Source organism: Diadema antillarum, unplaced genomic scaffold (assembly GCF_040938485.1).
Source record: "Diadema antillarum isolate AM-2024a unplaced genomic scaffold, OU_Dant_1.0 scf00000073, whole genome shotgun sequence".
NCBI lineage: Eukaryota > Metazoa > Echinodermata > Echinoidea > Diadematoida > Diadematidae > Diadema > Diadema antillarum.
In genome coordinates, this window is record NW_027270962.1 from 1,135,958 (window position 1) to 1,155,187 (window position 19,230).

Genomic DNA, 19,230 nt, shown 5'->3' on the forward strand with positions numbered 1-19,230 from the left:
TGAATCCTTCTTAGACTTACATGCTCTTTCATATTTCATAAGAGGCTTTTCATTATCTCACTTAGGAATGTTCAAAACATGAATCCCTACCTCAACCAGTATTGTACAGTCCCTTTAATATTGCTGGACCTTGACACGACGTTTGGAAACAATCAGTTCTGTTGCCCACCAATTATTGACTGAAAGGAAACCATTTGCCGAGAGATCGCCGACTAAAATGAAATAAACACTGGGGCTGCTGGTATGGTTTTATGTAAACTCTTCACTTCTACGTACCACGCCAGAATCTTTAAACATGTGTATGTAAGTCACGTGTCCTACCAAAGCCAAACTTCATAAACATTTCCGGGTAGTGAGAGGAGCCTAGAAAAGCTTGAAGTGGGTCGCACACTACAACGCCTGTAAGCACTTTGAAAGGAGGCAGACATCACGCGTTTCAGTGGCGCTGCCTACCGAAAAATATTCTTCTTCAGTTCACGTTTTGGAAAAAGCAGAATGGCACGCAACAAACTGAATGAAATGAACTGGAAACTAAGCTTGCTGGAGATTTCTCTACTTCTGTTCGCTGAAAACTTCTTATTACACGCCGCTACAGCAGAGACGGGATCTTCAATCGGTGAGATGACACTTTATAACTTTGCTTCTTGTCGTACCAACGTTTAGATTTGGTGTTGATTAGTGTTGGTTTACGTGATGAAATGATATCTATTGTGCAGCCATTGATTTGTACAATTTCTGTTGTAAAGATAATGTTGTGTATATATATATATATATATATATATATATATATATATATATATATTATATACATACATGGGTCACAATTTTGAACGATGTACAATTGAGCCAAAACAGCACCAAATTCGAGAAGTAAGAATTTAATACTGAAAATCGTTTATCTTACCTGAAAGAGTATATTTCAAGCTTTAATATGAACCCAATTATACTAGGATCTTCCCAGAGAAACAAGTTTTTATTCACCGCGGAGGTTAACCATGTCCAGAGCAGTGAACGTCCGTGAGGAATAATACTGCACACACATTAGACTACCGTTTAATATAGCTGGTAATGATCTGATTCAGTTGTTGTTGTTGTTCATTTTCCATCTGTGAAGATGGCTGGATAGCCCATATTCAGCTACACTAAGCTGGTCTTCCATGGGGTCCATGGATGTGGGGTAGGACCACTTCACCGGGTTAGACACCCTGCTCTTTGCGATGAATGAATGAAGCGGGATCTTTTACGTGCATGAGCTGTGACTCTCTCATACACGGGACCTCCATTTTATGTCCTATCCGAGGGACAGAGTGTTTTGCCTCTTGCTAGAGGGGACGGTATGTTTACACACAACATTGCTCAGTCCAGATTCGGGTTCGAACCCGGGCCGTATGGCAAGCCTTTTTTACATTTAAAGTTAATTTCTGATATCACAAATTCCATTTTGTGATATCATAAAATCAATTTTTTGATATCAAGAATTCAATTTATGATATCAAGAATCAAATTTGTGATATCACAAATTCCCGTAAGTGTAGCACATGAACTTAATTTGTGATATCAAGAAATCGAATTTGTGATATCACAAAATCCATTCTTGATATCACAAATTCAATTTGTGATATCAGAAATTCGAATTTTTGATATCAAAAATAGGTTTCACGTGAAAAACCAATGGTAATTCGTGATATCACAAAATGATTTTTTGATATCACAAATTCGAATTTGTGATATCACGAAATAAATTTGTGATATCACTAATTTCAATTTGTGATATCAAGAATTCTTATTTGTGATATCACAAATGCGAATTTCTGATATCACAAATTCCATTTTGTGATATCACGAATTGAATTATTGATATCACAAAATCGAATTTGTGATATCAGTAATTCACAGGGAATTTGAGCGTTAGTTTTGCGCTGAAATTCAACTGTGAATTCGAGCGTTAGTTGAGCGCAGAAATACACAGGGAATTCGAGCGTTAGTTCAGTGCAGTAAATCCCTGTGAATTCGAGCGTTAGTTGAGCGCAGAAATACAAAGTGAATTCGAGCGTTAGTTTTGCGCTGAAAATCAACTGTGAATTCGAGCGTTAGTTGAGCGCAGAAATACACAGGGAATTCGAGCGTTAGTTCAGTGCAGTAAATCCCTGTGAATTCGAGCGTTAGTTGAGCGCAGAAATACGAAGTGAATTCGAGCGTTAGTTTTGCGCTGAAAATCAACTGTGAATTCGAGCGTTAGTTGAGCGCAGAAATACACAGGGATTTCGAGCGTTAGTTCAGTGCAGTAAATCCCTGTGAATTCGAGCGTTAGTTGAGCGCAGAAATACAAAGTGAATTCGAGCATTAGTTTTGCGCTGAAATTCAACTGTGAATTCGAGCGTTAGTTGAGCGCAGAAATACACAGGGATTTCGAGCGTTAGTTCAGTGCAGAAAATCGCTGTGAATTCGAGCATTACTAGTAGTTTAGCGCAGAAATACAAAGTGAATTCGAGCGTTAGTTGAGCGCTGAAATACACAGGGAGTTCGAGCGTCAGTTTAGTGCAGAAAATCGCTGTGAATTCGAGCATTTCATAGTTTAGCGCAGAAATACACAGGGAATTCGAGCGTTAGTTTTGCCCTGGAATTCAACTGTGAATTCGAGCGGTTCTGTTTGTTGTGTTTTTTTAGCGCAGAAATACACAGGGAATTGGAACATTACTTTTGAGCTGATATTCAGATGGAAGGTATACTACTGCTAACTTTTTTTAGAACAATGTTCAAAATACCAATAACTATATATGAGAGATTTACACATCCATCATTCCGTAAATGATCGTCAAGGTATATTCGATGAATTATTGATACAAATCAATTGTTTTGCAACATGTTATCATGAATTCAATGATACTATGTTCACTTAGGGCTTACATTTAATTCATCGTTTTGGTCCTCAAATTGTAATCTATTACTACATTATTGTTAATTATGATACATTTTTCATGTGGTAATCCCCTTTACAGTAGACTCTTCCACCAAATCGATATTATGTGTGGTGGTATGTGTATGTGTTATAAAAGCATATACTATGTGTTTGTATTGCGGAGGACCGACCGTGGGCAATCAACCCTCTGGTCTGTGTATGTCAGCAGCGGAGAATAAGAGAGAGAGAGAGAGAGAGACTGTGAGTCATGCGGGGTGCGAGAGGGAGTCGTAAACTTGCCAATTTAATGTCACCACTGGTGTAGGCTGGTGGTCACATAAAGCAACGTGTTTCTCCTAAAGACATTTTCTCACTCCTCAAAATCAGTCCTCCAGAACAAAGGGGTGTATCCATTAAGACCAATTGTGTTGGGTGTACAGTTTGCCTGCCCCAGTATGTTTATGATTTTGTAAAATGATTTAAAGTGTAATCATATAGGCAAGTTTATTCAAGAACCAAAACCGGGGAGAACAAAACTGGAACGCACAAGCCCAAAAGTCTTCAGACCAGATCAAGAAGAGTGAAGATATCCAGATCTTATGAGGAGTTTATGCAGCAGTATGCATGGCAAACAAACAGTTAGAATTTGTAGTAGGAAAAAAGCAGGGGTACGAAGGACTTCAATTTTGTTAATCTGCGCAATGAGAAATCTCTCTTATTAAGTAACAGGGGGAGGTCGGGAGAGAGTATCTTTCACATGACAGAGTAAAGAGAAACGCAAACAAAAGTTGTAAGTCAACCAGTCTCTGCCAAATCAGTGGCAAGAAATGGAGGGGAAAAAAGAGAATATAATAATGACTTTGAAGTAATTGACAACATAATAAATAATGGCATTTTAGATATGTTGCTAAACGATTTATTTTCATCGATTCTTTTAAAACCAATTCCTAATCACTTTAAATGAAGACGAGTTGCCAAAACTCTTCATTTAGTTTTTTTTTTTTGTAACTATCGTTATATACAGCCTGTACTATGTAAAGATAACACCTGAAATTCCATAGGAATATCTGCGCTAAACTAATGCTCAAATTCACAGTGTATTTCTGCGCTCAACTAACGCTCGAATTCATTGTTGAATTTCAGCGCAAAACTAAAGCTCGAATTCCCTGTGTATTTCTGCGCTCAACTAACGCTCGAATTCACAGTTGGATTTCAGCGCAAAACTAATGCTCGAATTCCCTGTGTATTTCTGCGCTCAACTAACGCTCGAATTCACAGTTGAATTTCAGCGCAAAACTAATGCTCGAATTCCCTGTGTATTTCTGCACTGAACTAACGCTCGAATTCACAACTGAATTTCAGCGCAAATCTAATGCTCGAATTCCCTGTGTATTTCTGCGCTCAACTAACGCTCGAATTCACAGTTGAATTTCAGCGCAAAACTAATGCTCGAATTCCTTGTGTATTTCTGCTCTCAACTAACGCTCGAATTCACAGCTGAATTTCAGCGCAAAACGAATGCTCGAATTCCGTATGTATTTCTGCGCTCAACTAACGCTCAAATTCCCGTTGGTTTTCTGCACTGAACTAAAGCTCGAATTCCCTGTGTATTTCTGCGCTCAACAAACGCTAGAATTTACGGTTGAATTTCAGCGCAAAACTAATGCTCGAAATCAAATCATTTCTTTGCGAAAGATATGTGCTGAAATTCCATGTAAGTTAATGATATCACAAATTGGAATTAGTGATATCACAAAATGTATTTCTTGATATCAAGAATGTGAATTCGTGATATCTCGAATTGAATTCGTGATATCACGAATTGAATTTGTGATATCACTAATTCGATTTCGTGATATCAAAAATTGGTGTTACGTGATAAACCAATGGGTATTTGTGATATCAAAAATTGAATTTGTGATATCAGAAATTCGAATTTTTGATGTCACGAAAGGGAATTCGTGATATAAGAAAATCTTTTTAAAAAGCAATATGGCTTGCCATAGGGCCGCGTGATCGTGAGGCAGACGCGCTACCGACTGAGCCAACTCACCGCCCTGTCATAATCGTAATGAAATATCATAAGGGATATGTGTACGTGTGGGCAGAACATTAAGCTTGGATTTTTAACCTTCACGTAATGGTAGACGACTGAAGATTTAATGAAATTCGTTATTTCTGTTGAAATATTACTCTTTCGCTAAACACTTTCTCCAATTTACGTGCATTTTACAGAAACTCAAAGATTTGACCTCTCATTTCACAATCCACTACTTTGATACTTACTCCCAAATAAAAAGATGGTTTTTAAGATGTGTCTGATCTAGCCTTTCTGTATTACCCAACAAACATAGCATAGTTTTCATCACGGAGGTTCGCATATATAGCTCACGGACGTTCTGAACAATATATTGAACAATGCTATTCTGTGGAATTGGAAACGCATTTTACGATTTCATGTCGAGAATAAGGTCATCTGCAAAAAAAAAAAAATCCGCAATAATTATTATTAATTCTCAATTTTGAAAACTTGTTTCTTTTTTAAATGTGAGAAATTAAAGAAAACACCTTTTTTTCATCTCTCGTTATGGACGTACGAACGTATTTGTAATGTCAGTGATGTAATCCATCTGATGAAACATTACGCCTCATCGCTAGTATGTTCCATCAAGATATCAAGCAAATCAGTTAACTGGGCAATTATAACGACTACTATTTCTAAATTTACACTTCAGGTTAAAAGAATCATATGAAAAGTCATGATTGTCAGTTGTAAGAAGGCCAACGGCAGCCTCTGAAAATTGAAAAAAAAAACTATTTTCTACACACATTGCTTTCATTACCATCACACAAATAGATTGGATGATGATTTTGACAGCATGTTCTATTACAAGTCGAGATATCTTAACTGAAGATCGGTTATTAATCCAAGCCAGTGTGAAAGAAAAGGCATTAAACAAGATCACATAGAGAGTTGACTGATTTCAAAAATTTAACACTCTCATGTAATCGCGATACAATGCACGTCCTTGACAAATGATATAATCAAAACTTCGTAATCACGAAGAAAAGATTCAGGTTGCGAATTTATTATCTAAAGTTACTACGGTGAAAAGTTTGTTAACATTTGCTAACAGAGAAAAACAAAAGAAATGTGCATGCTCCGTTATCGAAATACGAAGTTCAGGTGGGGAGGGCTAACGCTTCACGTTTTACTGTGTTTAAGAAGAAATCCCTTTTCGTTTGCTCCTTATGTTACACACTGTTACCGAGGAGAATCTGGGTTATTATATTATTCAAAAATGGTATAAGGTTCGTTACTCCGAAGTCATAATAAACACACTAAGTCCATATAATCTAGAGTTATGTTTGTGACTTCGATATTATAGAAGGTTACAGCTCGTTATTCCGAAGGTTTGTTAATCCGAAGATTCGTTATTCCGAAGGTTCGTTATTCCGAATTTCATTTTCGGATTAACGAATCTTCGGAATAACGAACCTTCGGAATAACGCCGCAAATGTTCGGATTAACGAACCTCTAGGTATATGGATTTGTGTGTTTCGGATTAACGAACCTTCGGAATAGCGAACCTTCGGAATAACGAACAGCACCCATTATAGAATATGGTTCGTTATAACGAACATTTTGTAGCGCGTTATTTCGAAGGCTCGTTATTCATACGGTTTGTAAATCCGAAATAATTAAGGTTCGTAATCACGAAGCTTTGTTATTCGGTAAAGAATAGGAATCTCCGAAGGTTAACCGAAAGGTTTGTTAATTGGAACATGCAATAAGGTTCGTTAATCCAAATGTGGAGAAACAATTTAACAACCAAAACCTCCATATTTAGAAACCTCATATCGTTTTTACCCAAACGAATATCGGGCCCATTTCACTTTTACAAGAACGGACCTTCAGAAAAGTGAACCTTGATATATATACCTTTGGAATAATGATTCCACGGAATAACGGACATTCGGAGTAACGAATCTGTCGAAGAGCGAACGCATCAAATTGCGATTTAAAACCTATTATCAAACCATCACTTTTTAAACATTTGTTTTCAAAGTAAGCACGAAAACAGAAACAACTTGACGATCTCTCTGTTTCTTAAATATAAAATTTAAAAACCTATATGAGATAGAATTGCAAATTAACATTGCTTTTCATTGATGAGTATTAAAAAAACACGACATGATAAACGCAGGTTTTGCGTGTTTTCGTCATAAAATAATTGTATACTGTATTTGCTCATGACAAAATTTCGATGAAGTAAAAAAAAAAAACACATACACAAACAAACAAAACCAGCCCCTCCCGGGGAATTTGGTTTAAACGGGAGTGCACTGGCACTTCTTTTCTCTACATGTTGGAACTCGATCCCTTCACCGTTTCTTTTAATTTTTACTCGACTGCTTTCACGTTCTTTTTGAACTTTTACGTTTCTTCTTGTCTCATGCTAATTACAGACTTCTTCCGTCAGTTCATCCTTTTCCTTTCAATATATTCCAACTGTGACTGCGTAGCACTTTTCAGATTGCATTTATTATTATTATTATTATTATTATTATTATTATTATTATTATCTCCTACTATGTAATCCATGAACTTTTACCAACGCACATCTGTGAGCAAAACGTTTTCCTTTTGCTATTACAGTTAAATTGAATGTGAATAGACAGAGCCAAAGGAATAAAATATTCTAGATTGTTAAAGTAAAAAAGTTATGGAGGATTGTGCAAATTTAAAATTATCTGATTAAATCGGATTTCGGAAGGTCATGTGATCAATGTTTAAAAAAATCGATTTAACTCGGTTTCAAATCTGAGATTAATTGGGAGGCTGTTATAGACTTTGGAAGCTCATACATACAATGTGTTGTTTCTCTTGAAATTTGTGTTTGGCTTTGGTAGGGAAACTTTGGATTCGTTATTTCTCAGTCGGTAACTTGATAATTTTGTTCTTATTTTAGCAGAAATTTCCTTATGGACGAGTTTATGAAGTAGTTTGAAAACCAATATAGCAGAGTCTTTCTCTAATTTTGCATTCAGAAGGTCATAGTGAGACCGTGCATCACAAAACCAAGAAAAAGTCGCACTCCCTGATTTTATGTGAGGACTCAAAATAGGTGAAACAGGTCGACCTAGTCAATCCTGGGTTTTGTTTATTTTCTTTAAAAAAAAAAAAGGGAAATTGTGTATTGCAGTTTTTCTAGAACACCTTTCTGTAGAACAGTGCGGCTGACACATGGTAAAAGGGTCTATCTTGAAAATTGTGACTTTTTGTGAAATTTCAATATTTAGTTAATTCTGAGCGCTCTCTCCATTTGTGAAATCGGCTTGTCTAAAAAAAAAAACGCTTTGTTTTTTAAATATTTCTTACCCTTTTTCACGTTTTGGTTAGATTTTATGGCAAAACGGTCTATCTCAAGATAGAGATTAAATCATGATCGCTACTATCGGTGATGTTTTACACGGCAAATTGGGCTATCGTCGAGTTAGACTGTTTTACTACAGAAATCTTCCCATCGCACATCGGGTTTTTTTTAATGGTAAAGTCGGCTAGCTTCAAGTTAGACCCTTTTACCGTAAAATATCAGTCACCATTAACGTCTAGCTCGTAGTTAGCCGATTTCAACACATTTTTAACCACGTGACCTACCACGGTCCCGGGCGGCCGCGTGTCTTCAGTTACATTCTAAGTTAGCCGATTTTTCAAGCCCCGCGCGCGGTGGTCACGCGCGCGCAGCGACCTGAGGCCAAAGAGGTTCTATATGTAATAGAGCGCGCGCTCGCATGTAGAAGCGGGGCCACTTGAACGACCCGCCGCCATTTTCAAAGAGGTCGACTACCAGAAGCCTGAACCCGGAAGCGCGTATAGTAATACACGTTACGTACAGCTTCGAAGATGGGGTTGGGTTGGAAAAATCATTCTAATTTCAAGGAAAATCGATATTTGTCTATATGCCTCCGGATTTTATAAGAGAGATATATTCTCAACACAGTATACGTGTTTTGATGAAAAAAGGACTTGCTCTAATGTGTCAAATATGTGCCTTAACATGAAGCCACAATTGGCAAACAGGCATTCGTGCATTGAATGCTACATGAAAGATTGCAAAAAGGTGCGGTGTACACTCTTTGGTATGGGAGTACTGATTTCACATAATAGGCCTATATATGTCACTTAGAAACATCAGACACACATACAACACACACTCGCACACACATACAACACACACTCCCACACACTCCCACAACAAACACACACATACGCACACACATACAACACACACTCCCACACACACCCACAACAAACACACACATACGCATACACGATACGCACACACGTACACACCAAACCACATTTTTTTTTCAAATTCCAACACACACACACACACACACACAACACACGGTACGTGTATGTGTGGTGTGTGTGTGTGTGTGTGTGTGTGTGTGTGTGTGTTGGAATTTGAACAATAAAATGTGGTTTGGTGTGTACATTCGTGTACGTTATTAGCGTATTGTGAGTGTGTGTGTTTGTTGTGGGTGTGTGGATGTGTGTGGGAGTGTGTGTTGTATGTTTGTCTGATGTTTCTAAGTAACATATATTATGTGAAATCAGTACTCCCATACCAAAAAGTATACACTATACATTTCTGCAATCTTTATATGTAGTATGAATGCATGACTACCTGCTTGGCAATTTTGGCTTCATGTTAAGGCACGTATTTGACACATTAGAGCAGTCCTTTTTTCATCAAAACACGTATACTGTGTTGAGAATATATCTCTCTTATAAAATCCGGAGGCATATGGGCAAATATTGATTTCACTTAAAATTAGAATGATTTTTCCAACCCAACCCCATCTTCGAAGCTGTACTTTACGTGTATTATTATAGGCACTTCCGGGTTCAGGCTTCTGGTGTTCGACCTCTTTCGTGCGCGCGCGCCACTGTTCAATTGGCCCCGTTTTCATTTGTACCCACTGAATGGTGAGCGCTTACTCTATTTCATATAGAACCTCTTTGCCTGAGGCTCCTATAACAGTCTAGACTGTCAGTCACAGACAGACATTGTGGTTTCTTCATATCAGAACTGCGTGTTAAAAAACAAAAAAACAACAACAATAAACTGTCACTCACAGACTCACGCTCCCATTTACCAGGAAACTTTAACTGTTGTCATAATTCATGATTATAAAGACTAGTTGACCTAAGGATTTTCTAACCCCTTACTAAAGTATCCACCTTACTTTTCGGGATTCATGCTTCCCATTTGCTCTATCTCTAGAATGTTGGTAAAAATCTGAAATCTCGCAATGTTTTATAAAGTGTGAATGAAATAAGGTTTGAAAGTTTTAGTGTTAAGCTTATGAATAATTGTTCGACACATTGTATAAGAAGGCACAATAACAATGATCAACATTTTGAAATGTTAGAAGAATTTAACAGATAATTGTAAACGTGAAATACAAATCTTGTAATATCGTATGCATCGTAGTTAAGGTGAGGCCAGGGTCAGCAATTTAATACATGCACAATGAACGGATGACTCGAATCTCAGGTTTGCGGGTTCGATTCCTGCTCAGCTTCTCGATGTTTTTGGTTCTATGAACGAGCAGTAGTGAGGTTTATTTGTGACCCTGCATCACAAAACCAACAAAAAGTCGCCGGACATGAATTTTTAGAGTAGGACTCTAAGCTTTAAAATGATGTATAACTCAATTCAAATGAACCCCCCTAACCCACCTAAATACTGGAAAGATAGCACACACTCTGGAAAATTGTGAACTGAGAAAAGAGGCTTTCGGCCGTAATAAGGCAAAACAACGTAACTCAGAATATCATGTTCTGAGAAAAACGAGTTTGAAAATTCAATTGGTTCCCATTTTTCCGTCATACAAGTAAAACACTTTTGAAGCAGCGAAGTTTCTTAGGCATTAATAAAGAATATCTCGGGAAAATTTCAGTAAAATACTTCCCGTTTTAGAGTAATTGCCATGTATAGAATAGATACAGCACTTTATCGAATCACAACACTGTGCTGATGAGTAATTCTAGTTTGCCAAAAGAGCGTATCATCACTTACGTTGTGCGAGAATCCTCACGCGGCAACATATCAATTAGGCAAAAGAACGTATCCTGACTTACGGCGGTTAAGCATTCTCCCGCGAAGCCACTTCAGTATGCCAAAAGAACGTACAATTGTATCTTGACTTACAAATATCTGCGCCTCAACCCTTTCATCAATGTAATTAGGCAGAATGACGTATCCCGACTCAATGGCAACAATCTCTTTAATTTATTTACTTTGACAATTTTGTTAACTGGATGATAAAAGTCCCGTTATATGTTTTTAGATATGTATTAAGAATAGTAAAACACAGTAGCTTGCAAAATTATCGATGCAATTGAACATTTTCATTTCTTTTTTCTGGCAACTTACCGAGTGTATACCAAAATTTATCAAAAAAAAAGAAAGAAAAGAAGAAGATGTGACGATGACGCGCACAAAATGACAAAATCTATTGTGTTCACACATGTCATTTTATATTAAGCAGGAAAAATATTACACGGAGCAGCGGCTGCAATTTCATTCGTTCTGAAGCGATCGCCGATTGGATCAAGAGAGGACGCCAACAGTTTCGAACAAAATGGGGGAGGGGACGCAAAAAAAAAAACAAATAAAAAAAGATAAGAACAAAACGTAATGATGACGCGGAAATATGCAAATTTCGGCTCACTCGCCTCGTACTAATTTAGAGTACTAGTATTATAAGTCCTCAGTTTGTTGGTATAAATCGTTATCTATAAGGTCGTCACTATATCTTGATTAGAATTGTAAGATTTAATAAGCAAAAATGACAAGAATTCCATGTTTTGTAAGCTGAAATACCAAAATTTTCGGCTCGCTCGCTGCGCTCGCTCGCCAAAATTTATCAAAATTCACTACATTTAAATCACCCTCAAAGGACCCCTTTAAAGTGCTTGAAAAAGCATATAATGTGGACTTTGTTTAAAGTCCCTACCGGGATGGGGTTGGGTTTGAACACTTTTTCCAGAAATTAGGGGCGCAATTTTCGCGCTTGCCCCGGGCGCCGTTTTCCCCAGATACGCCAATGCTGATCATTCTACTCTTCCCCCAAAAAGGGGTTTGTCGAAAAACTGCGGAAAACACACTTTCCCATTCGTGTTATGATCCTTAACTAAAGATTAATGTAGAAGGAAGATAGCTCTTTCAGTGAATATGGAAAACTCAAGATTGACTTAGTTGACCCATTTCACCTGTTTTGAGTCCTCACGTAAAATCAAGTGGTGCAACTTTTTGTTTGTTTTGTGATGCACGGTAACATTAAGTCAGGAAATTAAAGTCTTTTTAAGACATCAGAATGAAGGTATAAAAAAAAGTTGTTTAGAGAGTAGCAGGATCAGGAATTGTTGGAACAAGATTCGGGTAGTCCCAAGTGACTGCTATCATGAGATGGCCGAAATGCATGGGGGTTGTCCATAGGCATAGGCTAAGTCTTAAGACTAAGTAAGGTATGTGTGATCCGACTGCTCGCAGCACGTAGGCAGCTGCAGGGAAGAGCTCGGGCCCCGGCCCGGTGCGGCTAGCGCTCACTGCTGGAGTCGGAGCTGAGCTCAACTGAAATGACTGACCGGACGAAAAATAACCCTTGGAACCTGAGAACAGTGCGAAATTCTTGACAGAGAGCCTGGAGTTATAATCACATTTATTGTAAGTGATCAGAAAGTAGTAACACGACAGTGAAATAACTTACGGAACATTTTGCAGCTGATGTAATGGCGATTCATTTGGTGATGTGCGCCACTAGCTTACTATTTTACTAATCTTGTATTACATTGCTGCATGCAGCTGGTGCGCGCTACTGACGTTTTACCAACATTAGACCAACGTAGCATTCAAAATGGTAACATGGTTGGTATCATGTCGGTCTGACATGATTGAACCAACGTTGTTCCAATGTCAGGCTTTTCTGTTGTGCCAATGTTGGCCTGATGGCAAAAATGACGTCGAAGCGACATCATATTTCGAACGTTGAACCAACATATACATTTTCAAGTTGGATTAACATTGGACAAATGCAGTATTCAGAGTGGAAATATGATTAATGTAATGTTAATTTGACATTGTGACAACGACCGACTTTCACTGTGTGACCAGTGTTGGCCCGACGACCAAAATGACGTTGAGCCAATGTCATATTCTGATGTTGTGCCAACATACACGCATGATATTTTACCTACATTGGGCCAACGCAGCATCCTAATTGGAAACGTGGTTGGTATAATGTCGGTCTGACATTGAACCAACGTCGGTCCAACGCCAGGCTTTCATTGTTGGGCCAATATTGGCCCGGTGGCCAAAATGTCGTCAGCGCGACGTCAAATTTCTCAATGTTGTGCCAACATACACACTTGTAAGTTGGATAAACATTGGACAAATGCTGCCCTTTTAGTAGATATGATGTTGGTTTGACATTGTACTAACGTCACTCCAACGTCAGCCTTTCACTGCTGGACCAGTGGTGGTCTGACGGCTAAAATGAAGTTGAGCCAACGTCATATTCTGATGCTGTGCCAACATACACGCATGACGTTTGACCAAAAGATTTCCCTGTTGGGCGAATGTTGGCCCGATGCCTTAGATTAGTTACAAAGCTAAGACAATGGGCCAAAGTTGTTCCAACGTAAGCATACCGACTGCGACCATGCCTACCATCGCCAATGTTGGCCCAACATAGGATAGCCAACCAATACCCATTTTGCATCAATGACAAAAGTGAGACGGGTGGTCCAACATTGTACCGACGTTATCTTACCGGCTGTGCGAAAACAAAATTGCCAACGTTGGCCCAACATAGGTTTGCCAAATAATTTCCACCCTACCTCGGGAACGAAAGTAAAACAATGGCCCAACCTTGTACCAACGTTAGATTACCGACTGCGACCATGCCGAAAATTGCCAACGTTGCCCCAAAGTAGGATTACCAACCAATACCCATCTTGCATCACCAACAAGGTGAGACGGTAGCCCAAAGTTGCGCCAACGTTAGTTTACAAACTGCGACCGTGCCGACCATCGCCATGTTGGCCCAACGTAGGATACCCAACTATATCCACCGACCGCAAGTGGCGACCATAAAGACATTGGCCCAACGTTGAGCCAACGTCATTTCACCGACCGCGACCATGGCGACCATAAAGGCATTGGCCCAACGTTGAGCCAACGTCATTTCACCGGCCACGACCGTGGCGACCATTGCTGACGTTGGCCCAACGGAGAATTGTTATCTGGGCATTGTGATTCTCGCTTGAGGATACAATCAAGTACGTGGTTTATTAAGTGGTTCCCTTTCATTCCTGACCGCGCGTATGACACTGACCATGTGTATAACCGCAGTAGGACACCGAACCATCCCACTTCCAAGATGCTAGCTTCACTTGGTGACAAAGCATTTTCATCTGCTGCTCCCAAACTGTAGAAGCGATTACCCCAATATCTCCGCAACCAGCAATCCCTCATTATATTAAAACAATATATATACATATATAAAACTCACATGTTTCATTAATGATCCCATTGTAAGACGCATTTGAACATGACTGTATATACATGGAAATGAGCTATATAAATGTATTGTTATAATTATTGTATTATATGCGAAAGTATATAACATTCGCGGTAGATGTCTGACAACTGGGGTATGTTCATTCCAGTGAGTATTTAAAAGGCCGATGTTAGCTCCTCAGGAGAAGAAGCATACACATTTGTTTATAGAAATTTGCTTAATATAGGAGATCAAGATCATTTATATGGCATTTGTTGAGTGATTGAACCGATGAAAGATATCGGATGGAGGTTTGGAAATATCGGGTGTATATGACAATCTGAAACTCTGGTCTTTCTATCGCTGCCCTGTCTATTCTTTCAAGTTTAGACTCGATTTCGTTTTGAACATACTTTTAATATATATATATATATATATATATATATATATATATATATTACAGTAAGCAAAAAAAAAGTAAACACTTTTTCCAGTACATATTTTTCATAGAAGATTTAAATAAAAATCATTGTGTCACACACCATATCAAAGGTTATTTATTGGCTATGAAACTGGTAGGTTAATACAAAGGAAAATTGTACGCATGAGTGAACACATTCGTTTTTGTCTTCCAAGGCACAAAATTAAAAATCGCAGAAATTGACATTTTGTCATTCATTTGCAAATTCCCTTCAAGATAGCAATGATGACAAAAGACCAATTTAACACAATGAGAGACATGAATGAAATAGCTAAAATAAGTTTTCGTTCCCTCGTATCTCTGTATATCCTCAAACGGAAGCAAAGTGGGAAACTGCAGGGGGGAATTTTCTGTCAACTCAAACTTCAAATGACATAAGTAAGCCGCAAAGATGATAAAATGGACAGCATTTCTTCATTTCATTATTTTTATTTAGGAATTCAAGATTTCATAAGACAAATTTAAGATCCAAATATTATTTTCAACTTTTTAATTTGAAATAACATTTCAAATTTCTACCATTTTTCTTGATATTGCTTCTTGTCTAATGGCATTTGAATTTGGATTTGACGTTAGATTCTTAATTTTTCTCCATTATTTGTTGAATTTCTTTATCTTTGGGGGCTACAAAGACATCATAGAGATCATAGTTTGATTTTTGCAATTAAATGTGTGTCTCTTATTGTGTTAGATTTGTCTTTTGTTCTCAATGTTATATGGAAAGGCACATACGCATGAATGACAACTTTTCCATTTATGCAATTTTTACTTTTGTGCCTTGGAAGAGAAAAACGAATGTGTTTACTCTTATGTAAAGGTTCCCTTTTTATTGACCTACCAGGTTGATAGCCAAGTAAATTACCTTTACATGGTATATAAAGCATTAATATTTGTGACCCTGCACCACAAAACAAACAAAAAGTCGCCAGACACGAAATTTTAGTTAAGACCATATTCTGAAAGAGCAGACTTTAAGCTTTAAAATGATGTAAAACTCAAATCAAATGGACTCTCCTAACCTATCTAAATATTGGAAAGAAAGCACAAACTCAGGAAAAGTGTGAACTGAGAAAAGAGTCTCTGAAGTACAGTGTCTATTCATGCGCTTAATCTTTACCAAACCGTGCTGTCTCTGTGATGAATGGGACAAAAAACAGGAAGTAAACCACCCGAGTAACAATAACGAAGGGATTATCAGATTAAGGTGAAATTAAACATGCCTCATTAACATATTCTGTCCATAATTAATGCCAACTTTCAAAGCAGTAGCACTATCCTTTCAAAAGTTATCAGAGTTGAAAATGAAGAGTGTGTTCAAGGTTTTTCAGAAATGAAAAAGGGACTCTAAAGACACACCTTATCACACTATTTTACCAACAACGTTCGAGATTAACTGCTGAAAAAACACAATTTTCCCCCCATTTTATGACCCCAAATTTTAGCATAATTTAAAGGAAGAATTGCTCTTTCAGAAAATATAAAAAGGTCAAGATCGGCTAGGTTGACCCATTTCACTTATTTTCAGTCCTCACGCAAAATCAGTGTGTGCGACTTTTTGTTCGTTTTGTCGTGCACGGTCACATTTTAACCAAATATTCTATGAAAAATATGAACTTAAAAAAAAGTGTTTACTTTCTTTTTTTGCTAAGTGTTATATATATTTTTGCTTTAATAAGTTTTTTGTTTGTTTTGTTTTTTTCCGGAGAAACGCATTTTGGCTCGGAGAAAGCGATGAGGATTTTCTCTCAGTGATTAGATTTTATCAGAACCAAGAAAAAAGGTGCCCTCTTTCGGTGAATCACTGCAAATTGATTAGCTAGAGCATTTTGATCATTTGAGAGTGAGGCCCATTGTAGAACAATGCCGTTTATCTTTTGGTTAAAACGGCATAGTGAGGAGTACATTGATTCATACACGTATGTCAGGTATTCTACTAAAATATAACACCCGCATATTCGTTTTTCTTTGTTTATGTGTTTGTGGGGGAGTGGGCGTGGGTGCAGCCTCAACTTGTCTCTGCTGTTTCAAGGTCAGATATTACCAGGTCCATTCTGGCTTCAGATACGAGAACATGACAATTGCAACCTGTGTCAACGAATGTGAAAAAATAAATCCAGTTTGATTGACTGGTTTACAGTAAGAAATGTAGGCGCGGCGAATATAAGCCAGTTCGGGGTTCCAGTTTGAGCATGAGCAGAAAAAGGTCATTTGTACCGAGAGACAGGTTGGTAAAAGATGCACACCCTCAGAAATACATTGGCACTATGAGGATGTAAAGCATCAAATGGTTCAAAAGTATTTTCGTTAGGGTTGACGGCCACTAGAGCCCCAACAAGAGTAGGAAGGGTTGCGGAAGCAAATTCTGTCATTTCGGCATTCGTTCCGCGTCAAGCGCGGAAAAAAAGTGTGTCATATATCTGGACCGTGATGCCTTATGAACTTTCGAGCTATAATTAGTTTGGGATTTTCCAAATGATAATCTGTTGCATGACGGGTAGGATATGAATGGATACTAAAATTTGAAATATAAATAATCTTTAAACATTTCAGGGAGCTGATTATTTGTGACCCGCTACAACAAAAGGATCCTAAAGTCGCTGACGGCTGAGCCGAGAAAATCGAGTTTGAAGTCACATCATTAAAATTGGTCAAAACCCCCAGATTTCTGTTTTTGGCATAATCTTGTAGTCTAATGTCTTGTCTATCATCTCTCGAAATTTCGAAGCTAAATGATTAAAGAAAAGGCAAGAAATAAGCGTCTTTCTGGGCCAAGATTTTCCGACTTTCAACGTAACAGAAACGTGTCCGAAGATTTGGATTTAGCGCCGTAGCTAGACTCCGCCCCTAGCAACGAGGGAGTGATCTTATTGGTCAGTGCGTGGCTTCCTGATTACTGATTGGTCGTGCGTAGACCGCTGGCGCTAAGCTTGAATGAACATCGCGGAGGTCGCTGGGAGTATATGCCTTCTATTGTCAAGCGATGAAAACTGTCTCACCTCCCCTTGATCATGATATCGTCGGAAGGAAAATTTTGAAGGCGTTTTTACGAGACTCTGATTTCATCAACCACTTGACATGCGCTAATAAAATCATCGGTATCTCCGCAACTTTTTATGAGTTATGCTATATATGAAATTAAAGTAGAAAAGTAACCGAATAATGTCATGCCATTTTCAGAAAATTGTCCTCTTTTTGTTGTAGCGGGTCACATTTGTTTATTTATACATAAATATTGCTATTTGCCATGTATGTGTGTCTGAAATTTTAAGAGTCTTTAAATCACGAAACAAACTTTGAGTGTGTGTTAAATAATGAGAACCAGTAATAAGTCTTACGGCACGTATTTGTCATGACAATATCGATTTTATTTTGCTTACACCACAGTTTCCCCACACAATATTACAGTAAGTGATATGGGGTAATAACTTTCCAGAGAATTCCGATGTTTTTTTTATATTGTTGAGTGAACTCGGTGTATTTGATCGGACTATGTTAAGTGTGAATCGATAGTTACCCCCCCCCCCAAAAAAAAAAAGAAAAAAAAAGAAAAATACGTAGGACTTTTGATCTAATTGCTTACCATCAATGTGTATCATGATATTATCCATTGGTATTTGGCTATTTCTAAAGAAAACATAATTCGGTTTTTTTTTCAATATTCAATGAGAATTTATTGCACTTAAACCATGTTGAAAACTTTAATAATTCTGAATTGACAACTGTAGTCAGTGTATGTAGGTTCCTATGAGAAAAGATCATGCTTGTGTCATCTGCGAACAAAATAAACTTGTACAACGAAGATGAATACACTAATTCATTGTATAAAAAAGATAAAGGTCGTGAAATCGATCCTTGTGGGACTCCACAGAGGAGTTTATTGGATTGAGAGGATTGATAAAACACATATTACTTTCTGTTTTGTAAATAATCTTTAAACCAATTTAGAGCTTGGCCGCGGATACCTTATTTTTCCATTTTATACAATAAACTAGCATGATCTATGGTATCAAATGTCTTGCTTAGATCCCTGAAAATCCCAATAGCATGTTCTTTTTCATAAACGATTCAATAATTTCGTCATATAATTGAATAATTTCATAATCAGTAAAATGTCTTTTTCTTAAACCAAATTGATTAGGAACTAACAATGCATTATCATTCAAAAACCCATAAAGTATTTTGTGTACAATCTTTCCTAGAAGTTTGGATAAGGCAGGAAGCACAGAAATTGGACGACAATTCTTTATTTGAGATGGGTCATTTTTCTTATAGC

The 19,230-nt window shown here is 37.7% G+C and overlaps 1 protein-coding gene across 1 annotated transcript in view; it reads left to right on the forward strand.

Moving 5' to 3' along the window:
* Positions 1 to 495: 495 nt before the first annotated feature.
* Positions 496 to 19,230, forward strand: part of LOC139717237 (scavenger receptor cysteine-rich domain-containing protein DMBT1-like) — a 63,067-nt gene continuing 44,332 nt past the window's right edge. Inside the window, exon 1 of the mRNA XM_071628736.1 lies at positions 496 to 616. Within this exon, the coding sequence (XP_071484837.1) occupies positions 496 to 616 (121 nt within the window). The remainder of the gene's footprint in view (positions 617 to 19,230) is intronic.